The 25598-nt window shown below is 45.2% G+C and overlaps 1 protein-coding gene across 5 annotated transcripts in view; it reads left to right on the top strand.

Moving 5' to 3' along the window:
- fam49a (family with sequence similarity 49 member A) overlaps nt 1-25598 on the top strand; it is a 34404-nt gene that overhangs the window by 5566 nt on the left and 3240 nt on the right. For 2 of the 5 annotated variants that reach the window (XM_085133918.1, XM_085133921.1), the window contains exons 2-8: nt 15491-15546; nt 20264-20343; nt 21598-21719; nt 23125-23230; nt 23356-23492; nt 23643-23720; nt 23932-24048. In XM_085133918.1, the coding sequence (XP_084990044.1) occupies nt 20271-20343; nt 21598-21719; nt 23125-23230; nt 23356-23492; nt 23643-23720; nt 23932-24048 (633 nt within the window). In that variant the 5' untranslated portion in view covers nt 15491-15546; nt 20264-20270. Of the gene's footprint in view, nt 1-15490; nt 15547-19918; nt 19999-20263; nt 20344-21597; nt 21720-23124; nt 23231-23355; nt 23493-23642; nt 23721-23931; nt 24049-25598 lie in introns of all 5 variants that reach the window. The other 3 variants (XM_085133919.1, XM_085133922.1, XM_085133920.1) reach the window with 2 other exon arrangements.

Below are 25598 nucleotides of genomic sequence, written 5' to 3'. Positions count from 1 at the left end.
AACATGTTTGTGAAGCCCAAGTCGTTATACAAGTGCTTATTTCTACTACTTACAACAGTTTGCACAAAATTGCTTTGGCAGTTCACTTGGTTCCAAATGCCCAAAGCATCATTTTTTCTGGGCCAGTGGAAAATTGGAAAGCTTTGGAAGAGCAGCTCGAAGTTCAGAAACTACAAGATAAGAGTCAGACTGAGCTGTGGGTGATAGAGTCGTTGTAGGGAGGCGTGTGAGGGGTCAGCCAACTACACGCTTAAACTTTGTCACCTGTGATTGTTGGCAGCTGAGATGCTACTTTGTGAAGCCTTGTTAATTGTCGTTGTTGTACAACACTGGTTTACTGGGGGCTTTATTATAGCCACCTGTCACTGCTCTCTGCTGCAGACTGCAGCTCCCTTATCTCCACACTAACGACTGTAATAAATGTTGAAAATGAGCAAAGATTAAGTGCGTCTCAGGATTGTTTGGCTGTGTCAGAATAAACGGAGCCACAGGAATCACTACACTGAACATGAAGCTAGCTGGTGCTAGCCTTGCTCATGTTAGCTACTTACTGTTGAAGCAGTCGATTAGTCGACACTTCTGTTTGTGTTTAGCTGGTCAGGAAAGTCCATCGTTCTCCTGTGGACTCGGTGACACATGTCAGTGTCCTGAGTGGGGCGACAGTTTGGAGCGTCTGGAGCTTAACAGTTTTGTCCTTGTGGGCTTGATCACACTGACTACTGCAGGTTTTATTCTTACTATAACTGCAAGCTTGATAAAAGTACAACAGACATGAGTACTTGTCCACAGCAAAGAATAATCCAAGCGTTGCCCTTCTTGCTCTTCTTGCATCAGTTATGCTTCACAGCTCACTGAGCTCAGCTGTTGTTCAGCAGCAGTGTTGGTGAAAATGAGACCATTAGGATTTGCCCAGTTCTCCAGTTTACTGTAATTTCATAATTCCAGCCGGGCTTAGTGATAACCACTGCATATGTGGAAGACCCCACAGCAACGTCCATGTTGGAAATGTCTCACATAGATACTCCGCCCATGTTCCCTGCTCCTAACACATTAAACTTTAATAACTGACTGTCGCCATGCAGCTTGATATTAACTGGTGCCTGTGCAGTGATTAATGTCATTTGATCCAGTTGTCACTGGTGTTTATGTTGTTGCTCGTGGGTGTAAAAGTGTAATTATATTTGCGTTCGGTTCCGTAGAGGCGATCACCATTTAACACTAGGGGTGGGCGATAGAAACGATATAAATTTGGCCAATGATAGAGATTTTGACTATACCGCTCTATCGCGATAGCGCATGTTGATGATGTCATCAAGCTGTGCCTGTTTTGGTCGAAAGCATCGCAGCGGCTACAACCATTATCATCTGCAAATTATGCCAGGCGACAGTCACAGCAAAGAGATGAAGCACTGTTGAAATATGGGGAAAGCCAAAAACTGCGCTTCCTCCACTTCCATAACATTGATTCATTAATGTTGAATTCTCTGCAGCTGCTCTGTTCCCATGTTGTTGCAATATATTAATAACTAACCTCGTATTGTGGATGAATAATCTCAGTTGTTCTCCTGACTGAAGTTTGGCCCGTGTACAGCATCCTGCTATGCGATTGCATTTGTCCCTGACCACCAGAATCCGTCACGTTAACTTTTATCGAGTGGGGAAAAAAAGTTAGCGTTCATCCTCCAGCTTCACTGTGCTAATGTTATGCTAACATAGCTGTGTCGCTAGCAATCACGTAGCACATCATTATATACCAGGTAGTCCAACTTCAGTAACCCTGCAAACGCCACTGCTGTTTAGTTTCCTGTCTTTATTTACGTTGGAAGTGGTAGCAGAGCTGTACGTTTGAATTAGTTTCAGAAATCTCTCAGTCAGAACATGGTATGAAATGTTTAGGTGGAAGCTAGCGAGCTAACTTCCTGCTAACTTCTAACTCCGTTAAATTTAATAAATTCTGTTTTCATGGATGTTAAACTTAATTGTTACACCTGATAAAGCAGCAACGCTGATGATTTAATTAAAGATTAAAGAATTTAGACCGTTTTTAACTGTTTTGTTCGTTTGACTTTGGGACCTGAATTAGACGGAGTTTAGGACCCAGATTACGCCGCGCAGCTCCTCACTACGGCAGCCGTAATGCTCTGACGATCCATCAAGCAGTGCGACTTACCAAAGTTGTACTAAAACATTTTTAACAGATTTCTGCAGCCAAAATCGGTTCGACGTCAGTAAGCACAACCAGAATTCATACATAAGGATTTTAAGTGTGCCTTATAGTGTGGAAAATACGTTATACAGAAGAAAAGAATATATTGTGATATATATCGTTACCGCACGTGCTTCAAATTATATCGCGATATGAATTTTAGGCCATATCTCCCAGCCCTATTTAACACTAAACGCTGTCAGCCTTCTGCTACGGGGTGTCATGCTTCCTAGTCCATGTGGTGCAAGACACTTTTCTTTGTAAGCATAATTCTGCTGTGAGATGAACCAAAAGGATGGAGTGGGGGGGGGGGGGGGAAACAGGAAACATGGGAAATAAGGTCAGGGTAGCAAACAGTCCAGCCGGCTGGGAATCAAACTGGACTTACTGCTCAGATACGCAGCACATTATTTCTGACTTTATAATATCTTTAACTTTGATTAGCCAGCTGTGCCACAACACGTGTTTTTCTGGATTTGGACGACTCTGAGAATCAGAGTCTGTGCACAGTCACTGATCTCAGCAGGAACTCAGTTTATTATTCATGACAAGCTAAAAGTCTGTGAGGGTGGGAATGGGTGGCTGTCGTGCTTTACAGTGAAGGTTGTAAAACTAGTGGGGGAGATCTAACCAGCAGCAGCTTGGGGGGGGGGCTGCAGGCTTAAACTCTGACCCCGATTACTGTATGTTGGGATTGTGATGATTAATGTTGATTATTAATCTCGATAATTTGATTTTGTAATTACTTGGAATTCCAGACAGAGGGTGTTACAGGAAAAATAGACTTTGTGTTACGTACTGCAGCCCTGCCCAACCACAATAAACAGCTATTATCATCATTTCATTTGCTGTGTGTGATAAATCACTAATGATTGATGAGCTGTGAACAATATGTTTCCCAAGTCTTAACTGCTCATTTTGACTACTTTTGATTGTCTTGAGCAGAAATGCCATTACAGAATATTGTACTGCAAACAAAAAGGGGAAAGTTGATCATTTAAAATGACCTTTCAGTACTTGATGATCTAGATCAATGAGAAACCTGGATTTACACTGTGCACACACACAGAAGCAGTTTGGGCCGTAACAGCGTGGAAGTAATATACAGAGGAAAAACCTATATTTATTTATAAATAGATCAATGTGAGATTGCTGTAACAGCAACAATGGCGGCCCCGTGGCGTGCCTTTGGGCTGTCAGGCCAGCAGACCAGGGAGCTGCAAGTGTCCTCGCAGAACGTTTTGAAGCGATGACGCCGGCCCTCACAGCAGAGTGTTTATGCAAAGCCCTGAGTAGGTTCATTTTCATAAGCAGCACCTCGCTCTGTTTTTACAGAACTTACTTTGAGAGCGTTTCTCTAAGCTGTGAACAGCAACCTCATCATCTGTGGGTGTGCTGAAAATGCAAAGAGTTAATAAGAAGAAAAATATGTTATTGGAGTGAAGCGTGATGAAGGGGAAAGAAGCACCGCCGGGCCTCACTGGTAGAGAGCAAATACAGAAATGAGCAAAAGGCTGTTTGACCAGCGTGTGAAACAGATTGATGTGGATATTGTTTTGTTTTTAATACAAATTAAAAGTGTCCTGTTTTCATATGTAACTGACAGATTGCGAGTCTCCTTATCAAGCTGTTTCCTCTGACCCTGTCTCCTTTGAATGCACGTTTGCTTGACTTCTAGTCTGAAGTATCTGCATGTCTACTGATGTCATGACCTTAAGGCAAGTCTGTTAATGTAATCTTGCTGCTTCAGTGTAACATAGCTCTCAGAGAAGTGCCTGTGATAACTGCAGTGACGCTAACCATATGCTAGCTAACCTTTGTGGTAAAATTTTGTTTAGCAATCGTGTGTTAATTACTTTGGTTTGTATCCCCTCTAGCCGTTGTTTAGAACGGCCAGTTATTTGACTCGACTGTGACCTTTTTCATAATCTGGAATATAAAAGATGGAGGTCGTCACTATGACATCACACTCTGGTTGGGGGTATAAAACACTCGGGGATACTGCAGACCCTCCCTAAGTCATAGCCTGCTGTGTCATCTATTACACTCTAAATGTGACTAATGAGCATCATGTTGTAAGGGGTAAGACATGAAAATCACCAGGGCCGTCTGTGTGGTCATAGATGAAGGTGGCAGATCTCTTTTGCAACCACAGGAGCATTCAGAACAATCTCCAGAATAAATAAACAACCTACATATTTGGATGATCTTGATTAATCCTCGGAGGCCGATTGTTTGGTTTTTGTTTCGTGGCTGTCTTGTTTTCATATTTACCTGACAGATACAGGTGCCAGTCTCCTTATCCAGCTGTCAAAAAGTTTGTCCCTCTCTTAGAATAAGAACTTCTGTATCTGAAGTATCTGAAGTATCATCAAGTCAGTCTACTGATGTCGTTGCTTCAAGGCAGTCTGCAGCATTAGCACATCTATCCGAGTATATTAAGACAACCTTGCTGCTCTCTGCAGCTCTCAGAGAAAGGGCGTGTGTTGAGGAAGTTAGCTTGATTCACATTCATATTTGCTAACGCTGGTTTCACACACAGACATGGTTCCCTTTGTATCTACATCGCTGTTGACAAGCAGGGCCGGGCAGAACAGAAGTGGCATTGAACAGAAACGTAGGAGGAATTTTTACGCCTGGAGTCCCGCGCTACGCAGCACTAGCTGCTAGCAGCCAGCCTCCCCCTGCTCTCCGAATACCAACCTCCTGCTTCTGCTTTCCCACTCGCTCGTTTTCTTCGAGTCTTTTCCTCCGTTTATTGTTCTCCTCATGCACTCTTAAACGCCTTGGCAGTCTCTCCCTCCATCTATCCCACTTTCTCTCAGCGCTGACAGAGGCCTCTCTGAGATGTTTACTATGTCCGCAGACACCCCTCCCCCCGTCACCCTTCCCACTCACCGAACAGAATAACGGTCACTGTGACTTTTTTGTCTGTTTATTATCTTCGTCCCTCTTCATCTGCCTGCAGATGTTAGAGGAGGGATAGTGGTGAGTTTGTATGGAGCAAGTGTAAAGTGACCCAGCTGGATGAACCAGAGGGCGCACAGAGCCGAGAGCGGCCGCTGAGGAGGAGGCTCGGTGACAGCGAGCTGGAGCGCGTAGCCGTTTGTCAGATATGAGATGTGCTGTTTCTGAGAGAGAGCCTTTCAGAGAGCAGCACAAGTACTCAAAACTGTGCTCGATGCCTGATCCCGGCTGCTGAGAGTTCTTCAGTGCAGAGAGCCTGCAGAGTGGTGAGCAGAACAGTTGAACCCTGTGCTGGTATGTGAAGCAGGCTGTGAGAGGGGAGGATAAAGAGCAAGGCTGCCATTGTGGTGGTGCTAGGCAGGTTTCCCCTTCTCCACCCAGCCCACCCTCTTCCCTGCCTGCCTGCCTCCCTCCCAACAGCACCCCCACCCCCCAGCCCATGTCCATATTAGGGCAAAACTCAGCCAACCTCCCCTTGAGCTGAGCTCAACCCCCTCCAAAATGCCCCGCTGTCACATTTGCTCCAGCAAAGGGCGCCTGAGGGAGACGCAGCTCCCCTAACCCAATTTGAAGGCCTGTTTTCCTCGCCAGTCAAAACAGCCGAGGGATTTTAAAAATGGATGCAGAGAGCCAAGCTGGTGTGTTCCAATGTGCTTTTATTTTGGAGGAGCTACAGTTAATGGGCTTAACTTGAGCAGTTTTTGACCATATGCCACTTGGTGACCCCCCCCAAAAGGGCTCATTAAGTTCATACTGTACATCAGTGTGTGTGCAACATTTAATCATTGTTGTGTACTGATTCTGCTGTCAGACAGCACACAGCCTGAAAGCATACAGTCGGTATCAGGACTGTTATGGTTTTTTCTTAGCGACAAACTGAGGTTCAGACTGAACTATGAACTATTTTTAGTGTCGAGCCCCCAGTTTCTTTTGTTCGTGTGCTGCACTGACACTCGGTGCTATTCCAAAGCCACTTTGGATTACGCTGGTAGTGACAGACACCAGTTAAACAACTGGTTTATGCTTGTCAGCCATTTTCCTAGAGATTCCTAAACACAAGTTATTTCGGGGCATTGGTGTTGATTTTGGTTTCCTGTGGTTTATACAGAGAGGAAACCGTTTACTTTGCAGATCTGGCTTTGGCACAGAAGCCTTTTAAACTTAAAATATTTGTTTCCTTGCAGCCGCGCCAGCCAATCGCACGCGAACACACAGGTTGGGCACACGCAGGCCAAGAAAAATGGGCGCGTCCGTGTCGTAACTGGCGCGATGCTGTTTCAGGAACAGTTCAGGTGTCACAGCTCTGGATCCACAGCAGGCAGAAAGGTTTCCTGGGAACTCGTTATAATAACAGAGTTAATTAAACTGGTGCTAAAACTTCTTTTTTGTGAAGAATCAATATAATTATTAATCGCTGCAGATAATTGGCCAATCATTGGTTGAAAGTTGTCTGGGTGGTTTTTGTAAACTTGCTCTGTTGTTTGTAAATGGTTAACTGGTCTTTAATGTGCTTACAAGTGGGCAAGCATACTGGTTTTACTTTTGTGTGCTTTCACAAGCTATTCGCTTAAGTTTAGTTGTGTATGTACAACCAATCACAGCAGATGGCCCCGCCCCTCCCTGAGCCTGCTTCTGCTGGAGGTTTCTTCCTGTTAAAAGGGAGTTTTTCCTTCCCACTGTCGCCAAAGTGCTGCTCATAGGGGGTCATATGATTGTTGGGTTTTTCTCTGTATGTGTTATTGTAGGGTCCTTACAGTATAAAGCACCTTGAGCCGACTGCTGTTGTGATTTGGCGCCGTGTAAATAAAACTGTTCTAGGACTTGAACGTGTCATGCAGCCCTGTCATGTGTTTCAACGCCGCTTCTAATTAGACTTTGTTAGGCTATAAATTTGTAATGATGTGGTTATTTATAATAATTAATACCTCGTGCTACTGAAAATAATGGAAAAGGGATTATTTTGTTTATTCTATTATTATGTGTTCGTTCTTGATCTGTAACAGATTCTCCTAAAATGTGTCTCGTGCTGCATCGTTCGCTCAAATCGAGACGACATTCAGAGGAAAGTTTCTTTTCAACAGATTTTTATTGCGTTGTCTTACAGGAGCTCTACGACTGATTCGTTGCCAGAGCGGCGTGTAGATAATCTCCCAGACGTAGCCAGAGTGTACGAGCGTTTGGCTGCTGCTCATTTTCCTTCATCTGGGAATTATTTGAACAGCACCACAAGCTTTTTACAAATGTTTATATTTATCCATTTATTCTTTTTACTTTACATGAAGATCATCTTATCAGCCTGTGCTGATGTTCCAGCTTCTGTTTTACCAGCGTCACCATTTAAAAGGCAGGAAAATATTTCCCCCGTTTGACGCCGTCGGCTCAGGTGCTCGCGGGCCTGTGACGAATCAAACAGGAACCACATTCCACAGAGTGCAGATCAGGTTCAGCGAGCCGTTTCCAGCATCAGTGCAGCACTTCCTCCTCCCACATATTACTTGTATGTATAATAACCATCAGTATATAATGTTAGTACTCACTGCTGCATGCTAAACAACCACGCTGATCGTGTTGGTAGATGTTGTGCTGATCTGATTATTCAGTTATTCAGTGATTTGAAGAAACAACATGATGCGATTTCATGAGATTTTTGTTTTTAGCAGCATGTTGACGAGGAACTGCTGTTTACCAGAAGACCAGAGCTGATTTATTGTGCACGCATGAAGTTGTGCATGAGAACAAAGGAACTGCAGACAGTTCCCACACGCTTCAGCACTCGCTCCGTCACTTGAGGTTTTTCTGTCACCGAGCAGACTGACATGTTTCCTGTGTAACAGTTAGCACTTGATGAATGAAAGGCCTCGTTTGCATTAGTGTGAATGCAAACGGCTTTTTATAAACATGTATAATTACATCTTTTTAAATACATTTTTAACTGTACTGTTTTGAAGGTGAGTTGGTATCAAAGGCCAGTGAGTTTCTAACAAACATGGAGTTAATGTGGAAAAGAACAAAATCCAGTCCGCGGTGGCAGAGCTCGCCGTTCTGATTCGTGACCCTTTCATAGGCTGTTGCCATGCAGAAAGGACGCAGGACGCTCCAGACAGACACACACGTAGTCATTTACTCATGGGAGGGCTGTAGTCTTCCAGCCCGTTGAACCTCCATAACCTTTGTTTGAACCCTGAGAGAACTCGCCATCCTCTCCACATCATGAACGTAGCCTGCTGTGTCATCTATTACACGTGTACGTGCATTTCATTCATCACCTGGTTGGAAAACGTGTGTCCGACGTGGTCTCACGCGTGCTTACTCACAGGTTTGCACACCGTCTTGTTGCGTGACCTGGAGTGATGCTGGAAATGTGCTTTTCCAGGTGGATATGATGCTCAGTCATGTCAATAATTGGTTTACTGGTTCAATCCTGTGAATATCAACAGCTGTCACGCCATTTTGGATTTCATGTCTGTTTGTGCTCACAAAACATCACCAGGTGTGGGTAATGAAGGTCCGGCCCCACCCACACAGCGAGCCCTCCGTTCTTATCTTTAACCCAGCTTTGTTTGCTGTGGTGGTCGTCTCAATATCGTTCTGCTTCCCAAGAGAGGATCTGATCGTCTGGTCAGACGCACTCAGACTCCAGCTGTCAGTGATGCTCCTTCTGCTCTGGAGATCTGCTCCAACCAGAACCTACGGCAGGTGGAGGACGGCTTCAGGGGCTGCTGTCAGAGCTGAAGTTCGTCTGCAGGATGAGAGACTCACGAGAGAAACATCAGCAAGTACTCAGAAAACAGGAGTAATAATGTAAAATGTGTGAACCTGCTTCACTGTGCAGTCTTCATTAGGGCAACGTTACTGTTTGCAATAAGTGATGTTGGTTATATTGTTCATCCAGCCGTCTGCACTCAGTGATGACAGTACGACGTGTAAATGTGCTGATTGTTGAAAATGTCAACGTAGCAGCGAGAAGACAAAAGGTTTTGATCCAAAGTGGGTCATCGCCTCTGCTGCCTCGGGGCAACAACATGATTTGGGCACAAAGGAGACGGGACATCCTGATAGTTTCCATCTCTGCACTGCCTACATCTCTGATCTGCTACAGCCCGATGTCCCAGCAGGTCTTTGAGGTCAGCTGATCAGGGCTTACTTGCTTTAAAAAATACTAAGAGGAGGACTGAGGGTGACAGAGCTTTTGCCACTGTGGCCCCGAGACTGTGGACTCTCCCCCCCAAACATTAAGAACTGTGGACTCTCCCCCCAAACATTAAGAACTGTGGACTCAGTTTTTAAAAAAACAACTCAAAACTCACCTTTTTAAAACTGCTTTTGGTTCATTTTTTGTCTGTTTTATTTTCTCTTTTTAAATCTTTTATGACTTGTAATCTTATGTGCAGCACTTTGTGATTCTGTCTTGAAAGGTGCTACATAAATAAAAAATTATTTATTATTTATTTACACTTCAGAGGTAAAAAGAAAAGAAAAAGAAGGAAATGTTCTATTTGTACTCGTATCTGACATTTTCTGTGTTACTCAGAAAAGTTGGAGAGTCAGTTGTGGTGTCAGGCTTGACAAACGTAGCTTCCTGTGATTGGGTTTGTGAGTCTTGCACTTTTAACATGTCCGTATACTTATGACTAAACAGGTCTTGGTGCCCACTGTAAATCACAGCTGTGGAGGAAGCGAAACAGATCATCTCCATTTGAATAATAGCATAAAATGTCTTTAACAGACTTTTATCTTACAAAGGTCGACACTAAAATTTGAATAAATAAAGATATGACGTGTTTACACAGGCTTCAGTTTCTTACACTTGTTTGGAAACTGCTGTTAGACAAATTTGCATTAGATTATGTGTTTGCAGATTTATTGGGTGGTCAGCGGTTATCTGCTGCTGACCACGCTGTGAAAACACAGCTGATATGACAGCAGATAAGAACTTATGGTCAGTTTAACCCAGTGAACTGTGGGATATGCAGTCTTTTGTTTTCCTGTGTAAACGTTGGCTGAGCCTCTCAGTATTCCTTTCTATGCTGTATACGTGAAAACAGCAAAGACATGCATGCACTTGTTTTATGAGGTTTACAGACAGATCGATCTGTGCTCTTTAAGAGGAATCTTTGTTTGCTCCACTTCAGCGTCGCTGAGGCGCCGTCATGATAACGATAATCTGTTTCTTCATGTTTTTGTTTACATCCACAATCCCTCTCCGGTGATCCGTCCTCTCGTCTCCCTCGTGTGTCTGCAGTCTGCCGCTCTCCTGTTTTAAGCACCTTCTTGGCAGAGATTCGCATCGTTAGTGGCAGCTGCTTCATCACACACCTTCCCTTTTCCTGACCGGTAGCCTTTACAGAACAAAGTGTGTCCACATGTCTGTCCCCTCCAGGCTGTCCGTCTTTCTTATTTAACGCACTTCTCTGCTGTCACCATGGAAACGGATGGTTTTGAGACGAGCCCAGGCAGGCACATGTGTGGTTGTCCACACAGAGACTGTTAACATCTTTATGTAAGTTTGTTTCACGTCCATGCAGGCAGGGAGCCAGCACTCTGTACATGAAGCTCACGTAAGAGCAGGATGCTGAATTTGCTCGTTTCTACTCCCTGATTGCTCTTCAGACTCGTCAGACTTCTTCAATTCTTTCGACAGTGTCATGGAAGCTGAGGGGAAAACATCTGCACTCGAGAGATGAAGTCATTCAATAACTGCTTCTTGTTGTTGTTTTTTTGTTTGTTTGCTCTTTAATATTTGACAGAGACGAGTGCTCCACCCTCCCCTTCGTGGATGTAAAATGACGGCACTTTTTTGCTAATCTTTGCTCTGTGTGATGTCAGAAGGGGGGGGGGATTCTCTTATAGCAGGGGTGTCCAACTCCAGGCCTCGAGGGCCGGCGTCCTGCAGGTTTTAGATGTGTCAGCTGATTTAAACGGCTAAATGACCTCATCATGTGATTCAGGCGTGCTGACCCGGGGTGAGATCTAAAACCTGCAGGACGCCGGCCCTTGACGCCTGGAGTTCCCCGCCCCTGTCTTATAGGGTCATCTCAGGTGCACAGAAGCCCCACCCACTTGCTGTCTTGTTTGTGGGGACGAAGGAATGGAGGCAAAACCACTTATTTCAGTTATTATACAGACGGCGTACTGAAAACCCTCACTGAGCCTCTGTGTAAGATAAACTCTATGATTAAGTCCATGATTAAAAATATAGAGCTGAAAATTATCAGTAAGCAGGAAGTGCTGTGGCAGTAGAGAGTGGGGATCAAACGGTAGGCCAAATGGGAAGGTGATGTGTTGTGGCACTCGCCTCTCGTTTGTTAGAAATGTTAGAAACAGCTGCCACATAATCAGCATGAGCAGACTTTATGATCAGTAAGTTACAGTCGCTGGATTTTGTGTGTGTGACTAATCCGACTGTGTTCATGACTTTGCTGCTACTTTGTTAGAATCATCATTTTGATGTTTGCTGTCCTGTTTTCACTTGAAGTCACAGCTGATGATGAGTCCAACACACCAAACAAGTCCAGCTGAACACCAGCGTGCAGCCGAAATTTAAAATGCATGTCACCTTAATGTTAGATCACCTAAAACCATTAGCACTAATGGAGCTGTCATTTACTGCGTCTCATACATTCATTCAAATTTCATCTGTTTCGTTTCCCTGAATCTGTCACGTCTGTCCTGAACATACACACTCTCATAACCACGTGGAAGGATATTCCCTGTATGTGATCCTCAGTTTTTTAAATTTCATTTTGGTTTTTTGGTTTTAGCTTCTTTTGTTAGTTTCAGTTCAGTCTAAGTGTTATTGTATGAGGGGGGCGCCGCAGGCCCCTCAGCAGAGCTTTTACAATACAAACAGAACTTTTTGGAAGCATTTTGCTCTCAGTCTTATAAACATCCAGAGTCTCAGCAAACACATCCAACAATGCCTCATGAAGCACGCTGCATTACTAGCAGATAATAACTAAAAACCCCTAAAGTGATCGTTTTAGTTAACTACAGTGATCTCGATGACCATCAGTATCGATTTTTTAAATGTGATTCATAGCAAACAAATTAATTTTCTTTACTGGTGCAGCAATAAGCAGGCTGCTTGGCTTGTCTCACAGCTTTGGTTTCCAGTCTCTCCTTTTTCTCTTCCTGCTTCCTCCATCAGTGTGTCTCACTTATCTCATTCCTCACTCATACCTTCGTGCTCTTAACAGCAGATCTGTTGGATAAAATCAACATTACTGCGCTCAGTTGTTTTGGTTTCTCCCCTTCGGTAACTTACATGGGACAGAAGCGGCCCATGTATTACTGCGCATGTTATTCCTCTGAGGTCACTGGAAAATTCCATTCTAGCTCTTGATTGATGTTTCCTGAAAAACATGTTTATTTTTGAGAAGTCTGCATGCATCTCGCTCCACACTGTTTGACTGCACCACCTGCCGGGATGATTGACAGATTTATTGACTTACTAATAAACCGGCGCTCAGCTCTGAGTGCTGTGATAAATGTGCTGGTAGTTTAAGATTGTTGGTTTGCACACTGGTATGAATGGCTCAAGTGTGAAGTGTTGATGCTGCATATTTTATTTATTGGTTTGTTTTTATTCTAGTGCAGTGCGTACTGGCTGACTTTTGCAAACGTGCTTGATTGTGTAGATAAGTTGGGGACAAATGGGGAAATCCTGCTCTGACTGAAAGCAGAAGCAGAGAAGGAAAAGGGAATGAAACGGACACATGGGGCAAAGAGGAAGGACGACTTCAAAGAAGCTGAAGTGCAGAAAAAGAAGGAAGTTTGATGTATAAAGTGGGCGTGATATTAAAGACCATTCACGTGTCCAACCGCAGGGAACAGTTGCACTTTCTGCCCTTACGAGGAGAGCATCTCGAGTCCCTGGAGGCACCCATCCACCCACCCACCCATCCATCCACCCATCCATCCATCCATCCTTCCATCCATCCATCCACGCACCCACCCATCCTTCCATCCATCCATCCACGCACCCACCCACCCATCCACCCATCCACCCACCCATCCATCCATCCATCCATCCATCCATCCACGCATCCACCCACCCATCCATCCATCCATCCATGCATCCACCCATCCACCCACCCACCCATCCATCCATCCATCCATCCACCCACCCATCCACCCATCCATCCATCCATCCACGCATCCATCCACCCATCCATCCATCCAAGCATCCACCCACCCACCCATCCATCCATCCATCCACGCATCCACCCACCCACCCATCCATCCACCCACCCATCCATCCATCCATCCATCCATGCATCCACCCACCCATGCATCCACCCATCCATCCACCCACCCATCCACCCATCCATCCACCCATCCATCCATCCATCCATCCATCCATGCATCCACCCACCCATGCATCCACCCATCCATCCACCCATGCATCCACCCATCCATCCACCCATGCATCCACCCATCCATCCATCCATGCATCCATCCATCCATCCATCCACCCATGCATCCACCCATCCATCCATCCATGCATCCATCCATCCATCCACCCATGCATCCACCCATCCATCCATGCATCCACCCACCCATGCATCCACCCATCCACCCACCCATGCATCCACCCATCCACCCATGCATCCACCCATCCATCCACCCATGCATCCACCCATCCATCCATCCATGCATCCACCCGTCCATCCATCCACCCACCCAATCATCCGCAGCATCCCTTCTCTCAGCACTGTTGCTGTGCAGGTTCCACAGAGGGTGGAGCAGAGTCAGTGACAGTTGGTAACATGTCTACATTATGTTAGTTAATGGATTAGCGGATCATCAGAAAATCAGACGCTAACAACAAACGTGGCGTTTGTATCAAAAAACTCTGCGATAGATGAATTGTCTTGGTTGCAAAAAAGTTTTATGTTGAACAAAAAGTGTTTGAGAAACCCAACATTTGGGTGTCTGTGGAAGTATTTGCATGATGCATGTATTATATGTTCATTACCTCGCTGCCATATAAACGTGCATGAGCTTATTAGTGCGTGCGTGCACGTGAAGGCTGTAACTTACATTCAACATGATGCCCACTGTGTCATTTGCACAGTGACTAATTCTTATGATCCAATAATAATGGCCCTGAGTGCTCTGAGGTCCCAGTTCTTCACCCTCGCCTGCAAAGACTACTAGCTGGAGCTGGAGGTCATCATGTGATGAACGCAGTGAAACCACAGAGCAGAGTGCAGATCAGAAAAACGTTGAACAGTCGTGGATGATATTAAACGGACTCGAGCTGCACAGCTGCTCCAATGAACTTCAAGAATTAAAAAAGCCTAACAGATCCCTTTTAAGCAATTATTAAATTAAGGTAAAACTAAGGTTATATTTCTTTGCACACAAACACTGGAGTATTGTTTACACATGAATATTTGCTCCTGCCTAGATTAGCAGTCCACAAGTAGCCGGTCAGACCAGAATGAGCCACGTGGGGCCGTAAAACAAACATTTCAAGCCACAACAGGAAATGTAGTAAGACGTAGTAACCGTCCACAGCGCAGCTTTACTGCCGCTGCAGTCAGGCCTCGCCATCATGTAAAAGTACTCTGTTGCAGGCCGGTGTCGGCCCATTCCCAAACAGGAATATTTTTCCAGACTGTAGCACCAGGAAAGCGTCTCTCTGTTGTTAAGCAGGAGACTACCTCTCATAGTTTGACTGATTTTCGCTCTCCATGAGTGGGTTTTGTGGGCCAGATTTGGGGCATTCATTGGCCCACAAAACCTGGTCATGGAGAGCGAAAATCAATCAAACTATGAGAGGTGCACATTTAGAAACAGGCGTGACAAATATTAGGTTCAAATGTGGGAAAATTAGCTCTCACAGATGAACGCTGAGCTTCAGGTGATCCTGGTCTTTTGGTTGGACGCTGTGCTGGTTGACAGCACCATCGGTTTATTTTCTGCTCCCACCTTAAAGAGAATTGCAGCATTGTGCAGCCGCAGCATGGCGCAGGATGTTCAGCACCTCAGTAACCTGCAGACGGGCTAATCAGCTGCTTTTCTTTGGATATGACAGACGCGGTGTCGATTTCAGTGCTGAATAATTCAGAGGTGTGTTTTGTGATGCTGGAGGATCGTTTTTGTCTGAAGGCTCGTGTGCATCAGCAGAAAAGAGTTATTTTGCTGGTTAATGTGGAAAGCTGATCCTCTGCCCGTTCAGTCGGCAGGTGTGCGGCGTGCACGCAGTGACAGACACACCTGCACGTGCATTTTTAATGAGGTGCGTTTCCCTCGCTGGTATTAGTCGTGTCCTTTTCTCTAAGTGCTTTTTTCCCTTTCTTGTTGTTACAGAGACACAAAGAAAGCGGATGATATAAACCGCAGCCTGACGTCCTCCACCAGAGAAGGTACAGCACTCATGACCACAGCTTCATGTTTGTACAGTCGGCGCTCCAAGCTGCACTAAGACACGTCAGCCAGCAGCAACACTGTGGTTTACATGATCTTAGGTAGCTGGGATCAGCCCGCGGTTGTTGTGTTAAGCCTCAGAAAGCTGCTCGTTCTCTGGGCTTTACAGCCAAACCTTCGTTTGGTAGTTACAGGATCTGAGGAGGGTTAGCAAACGTTCAGGTATCTGTGCAACTTTGCAATGAACAAAGTTAAAAGAGAAAACTTGAAAAGGGTCAGTGCATCGTTTAAACACCTCTGTGTAATTTCATAATTGAGTGTAGCATCTGTCAGTGGGAACTTCCCCTTTTTTTATTTTTGTGTTTTTGAGGGTCGAACATGTTGCCTGAATTTATTTATTCGTCTAAAAAGGAAAAAATCACCAGTGAGATTATGGTAGGTTTAAAGTACGTTTTTGAGACTGCCATAAAATATCTGTCTGTTTTATTTGAAAGAATAAAGCTCCAACTCTACAAATAATTTGTGTTACCAGTTTTCTCAGATCAGGATTTTCTTTCTGAGCACGTGTTGGTCAGGACTCCCCAGACGGCAGAGGAGGTCGTTTAACCAGAGAACTCGTTTTGGTGCTTTAAGTGCATAGAATTAGCTTTAATTACAAAGCTTAAATAGGCTTGAGATGGCAGCACAGACTGCAGCAGGAATGCTGAAATTGAGATTAAAGCAGCAGAGTTTTGGTCTCTGAGAGCAGCACAAAGGTCGCTCGTGTCTTAACACAAAAACTTGGCTTCACCATTCAGACACGCAGATTATTACATTTTTAATTTCTTCTCTTTTTTAGGGAAACTTAGTCTCACTTCATGATTTCTAGTTCCACTCTCAGCGTGTTCTTCACACAGATACTCGATAGCTGCCGCTGAAAGAGGAAGAACACAACAAAACTGCCTTTATTAAAACAAATCGAACATGAAGGAGTCGCGGTTATATCAGAGTTTGATTCCAGTAGCTCAAAACACCAAATGAATGTAACTTCAACTGCAGACTGTAATAAGAAGCTGCTGATGTGCACATTAATACCTCACACATAGACTGTATTTAAAAGATGGCTGGTGGAGTCAGGGTATCGATCGCGCGTTTGAGCGTTTCCACCATCGCCGCCATCTTGGTTGTGCAAAAAAAAAGGGGGTGTGATGAGTAAAGATGGGTCTGGGTGTGAAACCACGTACTCACCGGCTGGTGAACTACTTGTCAGCTGTTGGGTGCGTGCTCTTGTGCCACCGATGATCATTCATTTTAAAACATCGTATGATTAATATTTACAAAATAGATTTGTTTATTTATTTAATGTGACCCACGATGTGCGACCAAGCACATAAATACTTGGAAAGGTGTTTAAAGGTCAACACAGAAAACCATAAACATCATCCAACCTCAGCTCTCGACAGCGGCCTTCAGCTTTAAGCTTCCTCCACACTGACCTGCAGTCTGCGTCTCACCTTTTTACACCACTTGTGGGCAATGGGAGCTAGCTAGGAGGGAGCTAGGAAGCTAATGCTAGCATCGTCACAGGCCCAAACACGATTTCTGTAAACACTCAACCTGTGAGCCCCCCTCCCCCCACCCTCTTCCCACTTGTGTCTCAAGTGAAACAAGACACTCGCACAGACACTACTGTTGGTGTGTTACTGGCACACCTGTAGCACCAGGTGTTACCAAGAAGCTCGAACTAAGAGACACAACCTGTGCTGCCTAACTGTACCTGATGATCTGAGAGTAAACGTTACCCAGACGTGTTCTTTGTTGTGCCGCTCGCTGGTGTAATTCAGTCCGTAAACATAAAACGGTGACGCGGTCACATCCCGTTTAGATGCGTCATTAAAGGAAGCTGATTGGGTTTCGTTCAGATCGTCAGAGAAGATCAGCAATATTTACACTGACTGGTTTCACGCCTACAGTGCGTGCTGGTTTTTTATCATCTCATGTTTAGTTAATTGAAGACAAAGTCCGATAATTCTCCCGTCTTTGTACAGTTTAAAAAACCTGTACATGTGACAGATGTTGTATTCAACTTTTAATACAATAGAATAAAACTTTAAAGTAGATCACCTTTATTATAGCTTTACTGTAGATAAAGAGACTGGCTGTGTGAGTGGGTACACACGCACATACATGAATCGGTTCTCTGTAGGCCGTTAAAAGTGAGCTGGTGTAGTTTAGGAACGAGAGCGTGCAACAGTGCACGAGAGCGTGTAACAGCGCACGAGATCGTGTAACAGTGCACGAGATCGTGTAACAGCGCACGAGAGCCTGTAACAGTGCACGAGAGCGTGTAACAGTGCACGAGAGCGTGTAACAGTGCACGAGAGCCTGTAACAGTGCACGAGAGCGTGTAACAGTGCACGAGATCGTGTAACAGCGCACGAGAGCCTGTAACAGTGCACGAGAGCGTGTAACAGTGCACGAGAGCGTGTAACAGTGCACGAGAGCGTGTAACAGCGCACGAGAGCCTGTAACAGCGCACGAGAGCCTGTAACAGCGCACGAGAGCGTGTAACAGTGCACGAGATCGTGTAACAGCGCACGAGAGCCTGTAACAGTGCACGAGAGCGTGTAACAGTGCACGAGCCCGGCAGCAGTGTGGCAGCCAGATCCTGCAGAATGTCAGGGAGGTGCAGCAACAGGTCAAATCCCAAACAATGGGAGGTAGACTCAGCTTTGAGCCAAAGGAACTGAAGCGACTCGTAGTGCAAAGACTTCAGAGAGCTACCGATCACAGCGATGATGACGACTTTAGACCACGTGGTTGTTTCTTACATGTTTGATCGTCTTTTATTCCCAGTGCACACAAAATGAAAACAACCACAAATGTACTTGACTGGACCGTTTTATCTCAGAGGGGAAAAATCGCAGTCTTAAAGTCAGCTGTCAGTTTTAATGGTTCACTGGTACCTGAGGGGTGGGGGGCGGAGTCTTGCTGCAGATACAGCAGATAAAGCAGCTGCGGACTCGTAGCCACAGGTTAGAGTCTGCCCTGAACAAATAAGGCTTGCACAGCAGCACGTGTACCAGCTTGACACGTCACAGTAGTTAGTGAATGTATGCATACGTCAACACTGCCCCCTGCTGGTGCAACCCCGAGTCTGACTGCGCTGCATGCATTTAATAATCTGATGTGTTTTTAAGGTATATAATTTCCTCCAATCAAAGGCTGTAGGAACAGTATGCAGCCTGTTATTATGCACACAGTTATATCTGAATTTATGACGCAGGATGTGCAGCGAATACCACGGTGAAAAATAGCGGGCAGCTTGCTGGAGGCTGTGCAGAGAAATGCAGTGTGATTATCATGTGCACGCTGCTGCACAGAGTCTCTATTGTTGTCACTTCACTCTCTGGCTTAAGTCGAGGGAAGTTTGCTGTTAACGTGTGAGAAAAGAAGACTCGTGTTTATCTTTACTGTGTAAAAATGCAAGTGTGCCAAATACACTAACACAGACTTTAAAAGCATTTTTGTAGCAGCTAATTCAGTTTTAAAATAAACAGAGTTACACTGTTTGCATCTCTGTGAGTTCCTGACGTTATGCTGCTGTAGGTTTAGGCCCACTGTGATTACAGAGTCTGTGACCACCCGTCATAGCTGGGGGAGGGAGACGTTTCCCAGGAAATTGCTGCCTTTTGCCTCCAATAAAAGCTTTATAGAGTGTAACTGTAATTTAGGACTCTGCATTTGGCTGCTTTCAGAGACGCCTGAATCCAAAAGAAATGTTAAGAAACTAGACTTTTCTCAGGTTGCTTTCACAGCCTCGACTGACCAGGAAACACGTGTGAAGAGACGGCGATGAATTGCACCTGGACAATCATCATCTGCATTTTCAGATCAGCTAGCAAAGCTTGCTGCACGGTTGGTTTCATTTCTGTCAAAGGAACGATGGACGGCAGGTCGGCAGCTAGGATTAAACTTAGCAAATAAAAGGACAATAACAGTTTTTCCCACCCTGCAAATGGTACAGTAAACATAGCCAAACCTTCATGTAATGAAGTCGGCGTATACGTGAGCCGAGAGCGCACTTTAAGCTTAGCTGACTCCACCCACCTTGTATTTGAATCTTTTGTTTGCGAGGAGCAGCCAATCAGGAGGAAGAAGAGAAAAAAAACTTGATTTTATTTTATTTTGTAAACTTTTGATTGATCGTTTTGTCTGTTTAGAAAGTTTTCACTGCAGGTAGTTAATTAAAGGCCTGGTTGGTGTTCAGAGGCGCTGCTGTACGGCAGCATCCTTTAACATCCAGCTCCTGGTCTCAGCCACACTGAACGTGCTTTTGTGAAACTGTATGTACTGGTATCTGTTATGGTGACGACTCTTTTTAACCATCAGGTTTGCTGGAATGGGTAACCTGCTAAAAGTCCTAACAAGGGAAATAGAGAACTATCCACACTTTTTCCTGGACTTTGAAAGTAAGTGTGGTCGGGCGGTGGGACAAAAGATGGAGAAGGAGGCGTAACCTGCTCTGCTCTGTCTTCTCTCTCCGTCAGCCTCTGCTCTCCAAACTGTGACGGCGTCCTCTTATTCTCTCCTCTTTTTTCCTCGCCCCCCTGTTGGCTCGGTCGCGACCTCCCGCAGCATCGCCTCTGATCGCCCGTCGCTAATCAAACAACTTTCTTTCCTCCCTTTTTTCACACGTGCTCTTCCTCCTTTCTTTCTCTTTTCTCTCTCTTGCAGAAACCAAATGGGGAATCTATTAAAAGTGCTCACTTGCACAGAGTTTGAACAGGGGCCAAACTTTTTCCTTGACTTTGAAAGTGAGCGCAGCTTCTGCCTGTCCTCTCGCTCCCACACTCTCCTCTCCCCTCAACCAGTCGTCCCGTTAGCCTGTCTGTAGCCGCTCCGGCTGGTCAGGGGTCAGACTGTTCAGCCGCTGTGAACCTTCCTCCATTTCTAATGTTATTAAAATGCACGATTAATTTCAGCCCTGCTTTAGAACAGGAACTCTTCTCTTTGTGTGCCAAGCAGAAGAGGAATGGATCTGACCCTTGACCTTTGCCGTCTGCTCTTACTAACTCGTCCGCATGCACCTCTTTGTGTTTGTGATGCATTTCATGCACCCAAATGTGACATAATGTAAACACAATGTTTACACACACACACACACACACACACTGCGCCTCCACAGTGGCATTTCAGCAGCTCGCTCGCTGTAGCCAACCCCAGGCTTTGTTTATTCAGCAGAGAGGAAATGATAGGAGTGGAAGGTTTTTGAAATGCAAAGCAGCCCAGACACAGTTTTAATGTCAGCGCTGCTCTATATTTAGACTCTCTGTGGTCATGATAAGCAGCTCTCTATTCTGAGTCTTAGACGGGTCTGGCTGGGCTTGAGTTTGCATTACCTCACACTTTTTTACCACTGAGATGAAGAAGCAGGAGTTACGCAGAAGTTCATGGTGTCATAAACACGCAGCAGGAGACACAGAGCTCGTACGTACATCAGACCTGATGTTTGTTTCAGTCACAGCTGTTGCTCGAGCACGTACGAGCTCCTTCTGTGGCTACGGCACGCTTTGGATGACCCTGTGCAGACACACTGACCTTTGACCCCCACACACACTCTGCCCATCTCTCATCTTTTACAGTCAAATATTCAAAATATCTGCCTTAATGTGAGCTGCCATATTCAGATACGTTTGTGTGTTATTGGCGTAAATGTGGCCTCGTTCGAAGCTCGCGGCCGCCGTGTGTATTCAGCTCGAGGTGCTGAAAGACGATGGAGCCAGTTTGCACAGTGATTTTGGCTTTTTGCAGTTAAAACAATTAAAGGCAGTTTTGTTGGTTTGACTGTAAAAGAGCTCAGCTGTATTGTATGAAGTGATGTCCCTCACTCGAGTCGTGCTGCTGAACGTTTTTGTTCTGTTTCCCATTTCAGACGAACGGCGAGTTCCGTTCTAGCAGCAAACACGTTCAGCGAGCATGCTCGTTTCATTAACTAACACGGTCTCACACTGAAGTTTGTCTGTAATTATACAAGAGACGCTTGTGTTCTGATATATGTTTGTGTTTAGATGCACAGCCGACAGACGGCGAGCGTGAGGTGTGGAACCAGGTGAATTCAGTCCTCCAGGAGTCTGAGAGCATCCTGGGAGGCCTGCAGTCTTACAAAGGGGCTGGCCAGGAGATCAGAGATGTAAGGAGAAACGCAGAGACACGGCATGGCGAGGAATCCTGAGTGGAAATCTCTGGATTCATCCCGTGATGCCGAATATGGCAGCTGTCCAGTCACTAACTCCCAAACTGTACGAGCGAGTTATGATGTCGGACTGATGCAAGCGAAGCTTCACGACAGCTTCAGCTGTGTGGGAGCATTTCTACTCCTCACTGTTCTTGGCTTATTGTAATCACATTACACTTGAAGCAGATTTTAGTCACATTAGTGTGCTGTGCATGCAGGGATCACTCAGATCAAAGTTATGGCCTTTTCCTGCTCTCCTTCAGTAACTGAGCTCACAGCAGACCTGATTCTCAAAATCCCCACAACGTTTGCAGAATCTCGTTACTAAACAGCTGACTGTGAATTCAATCAGCTGCACAGAAGCTGCAAGTCAAGTCCTGCAAATTCTGACTGTAATCAGTCATCCTAGAGGGCGGAGCTTTGCTGACGCTTCTGTGCAGTTATTAAGTTGTTCACTTTGATTTCAATAGTCTGTGGAACAGAAGAACTGCATACATGGAAAAATATATAAAACAATAATAATAATTAGAGGTGGGAATCACCACACATCCCACGATACGATATTATCACAATACTTAACGCACGATACGATATTATTGCAATTTTTTAAAAATATTTTGCGATATTCAGATTCTGTACATAAAGGTAAACTTTATCAATATTCATTTTCTCTAATATCAAAGTCTCACACTCAGTCTTTCTCTCATTTCAGTTTGATTGTTGACAAACTGAACGGTTTGTATTACAGTCTAGTCCAACTTAACTGAATCAACCATCTGGTACAATTATAGCTATTCTGAACTATGCAGTTTATGAAAACTATGCAGCCCCTTCAGCAACTGAAGAATTTGAAAGTCAATTAAAACAAAATATAATTTTACATTAAATAAAAAAGTTTTAAACTTAATTAAAATAAAACATGTCTTAAATTAAAATAAGTAAACTGTCATGTTTATTGCTGCCAAAAACAAGTGAAACACATTTGGACAGTGAAGGAATGTCAGGATTCTTGCTCAGAAAAAGGATCAACATGCTCTGAAGTCAGAGCACAAAAACCTTTTTGTAACAAAATATCGATTTCTGCTGTCCCTGTATCCATACATTATTAGCAAACAAAATATCACCATGCTACACAGTATCCATTTTTCCCCCACCCCTAATAATAACGGACTTTTATTTAAGTGTAACTGTTTCCATCTTTACAGCGACAGCAGGTGGAGACACGCCTGCCACCACACAGCTCAAACTGCTGTGAATGCTCCTGTTATCATACAGAAAGCCTGTTTACATTTTAGATCTGTGTGCGTCACTCCGTGCTGTTGATGCGTGTGACGGTTGATGAGTGTTTCTTTGGTTCCAGGCGATCCAGAACCCCAGTGATCACAGCCTGCAGGAGAAAGCGTGGAACTCCGTCTGCCCGCTGGTCATCAAACTCAAGAGGTTTTACAGCTTCTCCCTCAAACTAGGTGCTGAACAAACGCCTCCTTTGTGTTACTGAACAGGTCACGTTACAGTCAAATTTCTCATTACGTTTAAGATTATGAATAAAGAGTGTGTGTGTGTGTGTGTGTGTGTGTGTGTGTGTGTACAGAAAAGGCTCTGCAGAGTTTGTTGGAGTCCCTGACGTGTCCGCCCCTCACGCCCACTCAGCACCTGGAGAGGGAGCAGGCGCTCGCCAAACAGTTCGCTGAGATCCTCCACTTCACTCTGCGCTTCGATGAGCTCAAGGTCTGTGGAAACACTCGAGCTGAACTCAGACGCACACACACAGTCAGCCTTATCCCGACACCTCGTGTGTTGTACTGTACGGTTTTATCGAACACTGACGTGTGCGTATGTGATGGCGAAATGATGGATTGTCTCTTTGTCTTCCCGTAGATGAGGAATCCTGCCATCCAGAATGACTTCAGCTACTACAGAAGGACCATCAGCAGAAACCAGATAAACAACATGAACGTGAGTCTGGGGAAAATCTTTTCCTGTTTTAGTCAGATTTGTATCTGGAGGACGTACTCGGTCTTTCTCGTGGTGAACCCGAGTCAGGACGAGAACAAACTGATCAGTTTTTTCATCTAAACCTGAAGCCTGATGTTGGCAGTGTAGGCGCTCGTTTCTGCTCAGCAGTGGGAGTAAACCTGAAGCCTCGTGGTTATTTCTGCACCCACAGCTGGACATAGAGAATGAAGTCAACAACGAGATGGCCAACAGGATGTCTCTGTTCTACGCGGAGGCCACACCCATGCTGAAAACACTCAGCAATGCAACCACCAGCTTTGTGACAGAGGTAAGAGTCCAACACAGCCTGCGACTTCCTCCTTTAACGATGCATTTCATGAAAGCAACATCTGTTGAGTCTGTCCTCATAAATGTGACACAAATATCAGCTTTTTTTGGTTTGGTCATTTCCAACTGATTGTTTTCCACAGTGGGTGGATCTGTCACAGTGGGTGGATCTGTCACAGTGGGTGGATCTGTCACTGTGGGTGGATCTGTCACAGTGTGTGGATCTGTCACAGTGGGTGGAACAGTCACAGTGGTGGATCTGTCACAGTGGGTGGATCTGTCACAGTGGGTGGAACAGTCACAGTGTGTGGATCTGTCACAGTGGGTGGATCTGTCACAGTGGTGGATCTGTCACAGTGGGTGGAACTGTCACAGTGGGTGGAACTGTCACAGTGTGTGGATCTGTCACAGTGGGTGGATCTGTCACAGTGTGTGGATCTGTCACAGTGGGTGGAACAGTCACAGTGGGTGGATCTATCACAGTGGGTGGATCTGTCACAGTGGGTGGATCTGTCACAGTGGGTGGAACAGTCACAGTGTGTGGATCTATCACAGTGGGTGGAACTGTCACAGTGGGTGGATCTGTCACAGTGGGTGGATCCGTCACAGTGTGTGGCTCCGTCACAGTGTGTGGATCAGTCACTGTGGGTGGCTCCGTCACTGTGGGTGGCTCCGTCACAGTGGGTGGATCTGTCACAGTGGGTGGAACTGTCACAGTGGGTGGATCTGTCACAGTGGGTGGATCCGTCACAGTGTGTGGCTCCGTCACAGTGTGTGGATCAGTCACTGTGGGTGGCTCCGTCACAGTGGGTGGATCTGTCACAGTGGGTGGATCTGTCACAGTGGGTGGATCTGTCACTGTGGGTTGCAGGTCAACCTTCAAACATTATGTTTCAGCTCTTTAGTTTTCTGTGTCTGAGACTATTATTGTCATCGTTGTCACTCACATTGTAACCGGAAGTCTTTTTAATTCTAAACGTGGCGCATGAGAAATGTCACTTTACATCAGGTCGACGCTACGACTCGGATGGCGTGGAGGACACAGAGTTGCCACAGAAGTCTGAATCAAGCTTTAGAGTCAGCAGTTAACCGGACAACATGTCTGTGGACAGGTTCAAACGTCTTTACTGTCGAGTGACCGATGCTGCCTCTTAAACAGGCTCGTTTAGCTAATCTGACCGCCATCAAATCAGTGTGGTGTTGTCTCTGCCCTCCTAGTTTAGTCCACCATGAACAGGCAGTGATTCGTATCGAGCTTTTTCACTCTCAGCTAACACACACACACACACACAGATTGGATGGACGTTTCCTTGACTCTCAGGATCTTACCTGAGGAGAAACCACAGATTGAACCACAGACCTTCAGCAGTAGACGAGCTTCTCTGAATACTGAGCCACAGCTTTGATCTTTCAAATGACAAAAAAACACTACATGTGGCGCTTTAGTTACTTTAGTTACTTTATCTTCAGTTACTTTATCTTTCTGTGAATGATTTTCGTTTGTTGTTAAGCTGAACAGCAGATTCATGGCCACAGGTCGATGCCTAAAGT

The sequence above is a fragment of the Neolamprologus multifasciatus genome, chromosome 15 (assembly GCF_963576455.1).
Source record: "Neolamprologus multifasciatus chromosome 15, fNeoMul1.2, whole genome shotgun sequence".
Classification (NCBI taxonomy): Eukaryota; Metazoa; Chordata; class Actinopteri; order Cichliformes; family Cichlidae; genus Neolamprologus; species Neolamprologus multifasciatus.
This window is presented reverse-complemented; position numbering and strand designations above follow the sequence as displayed.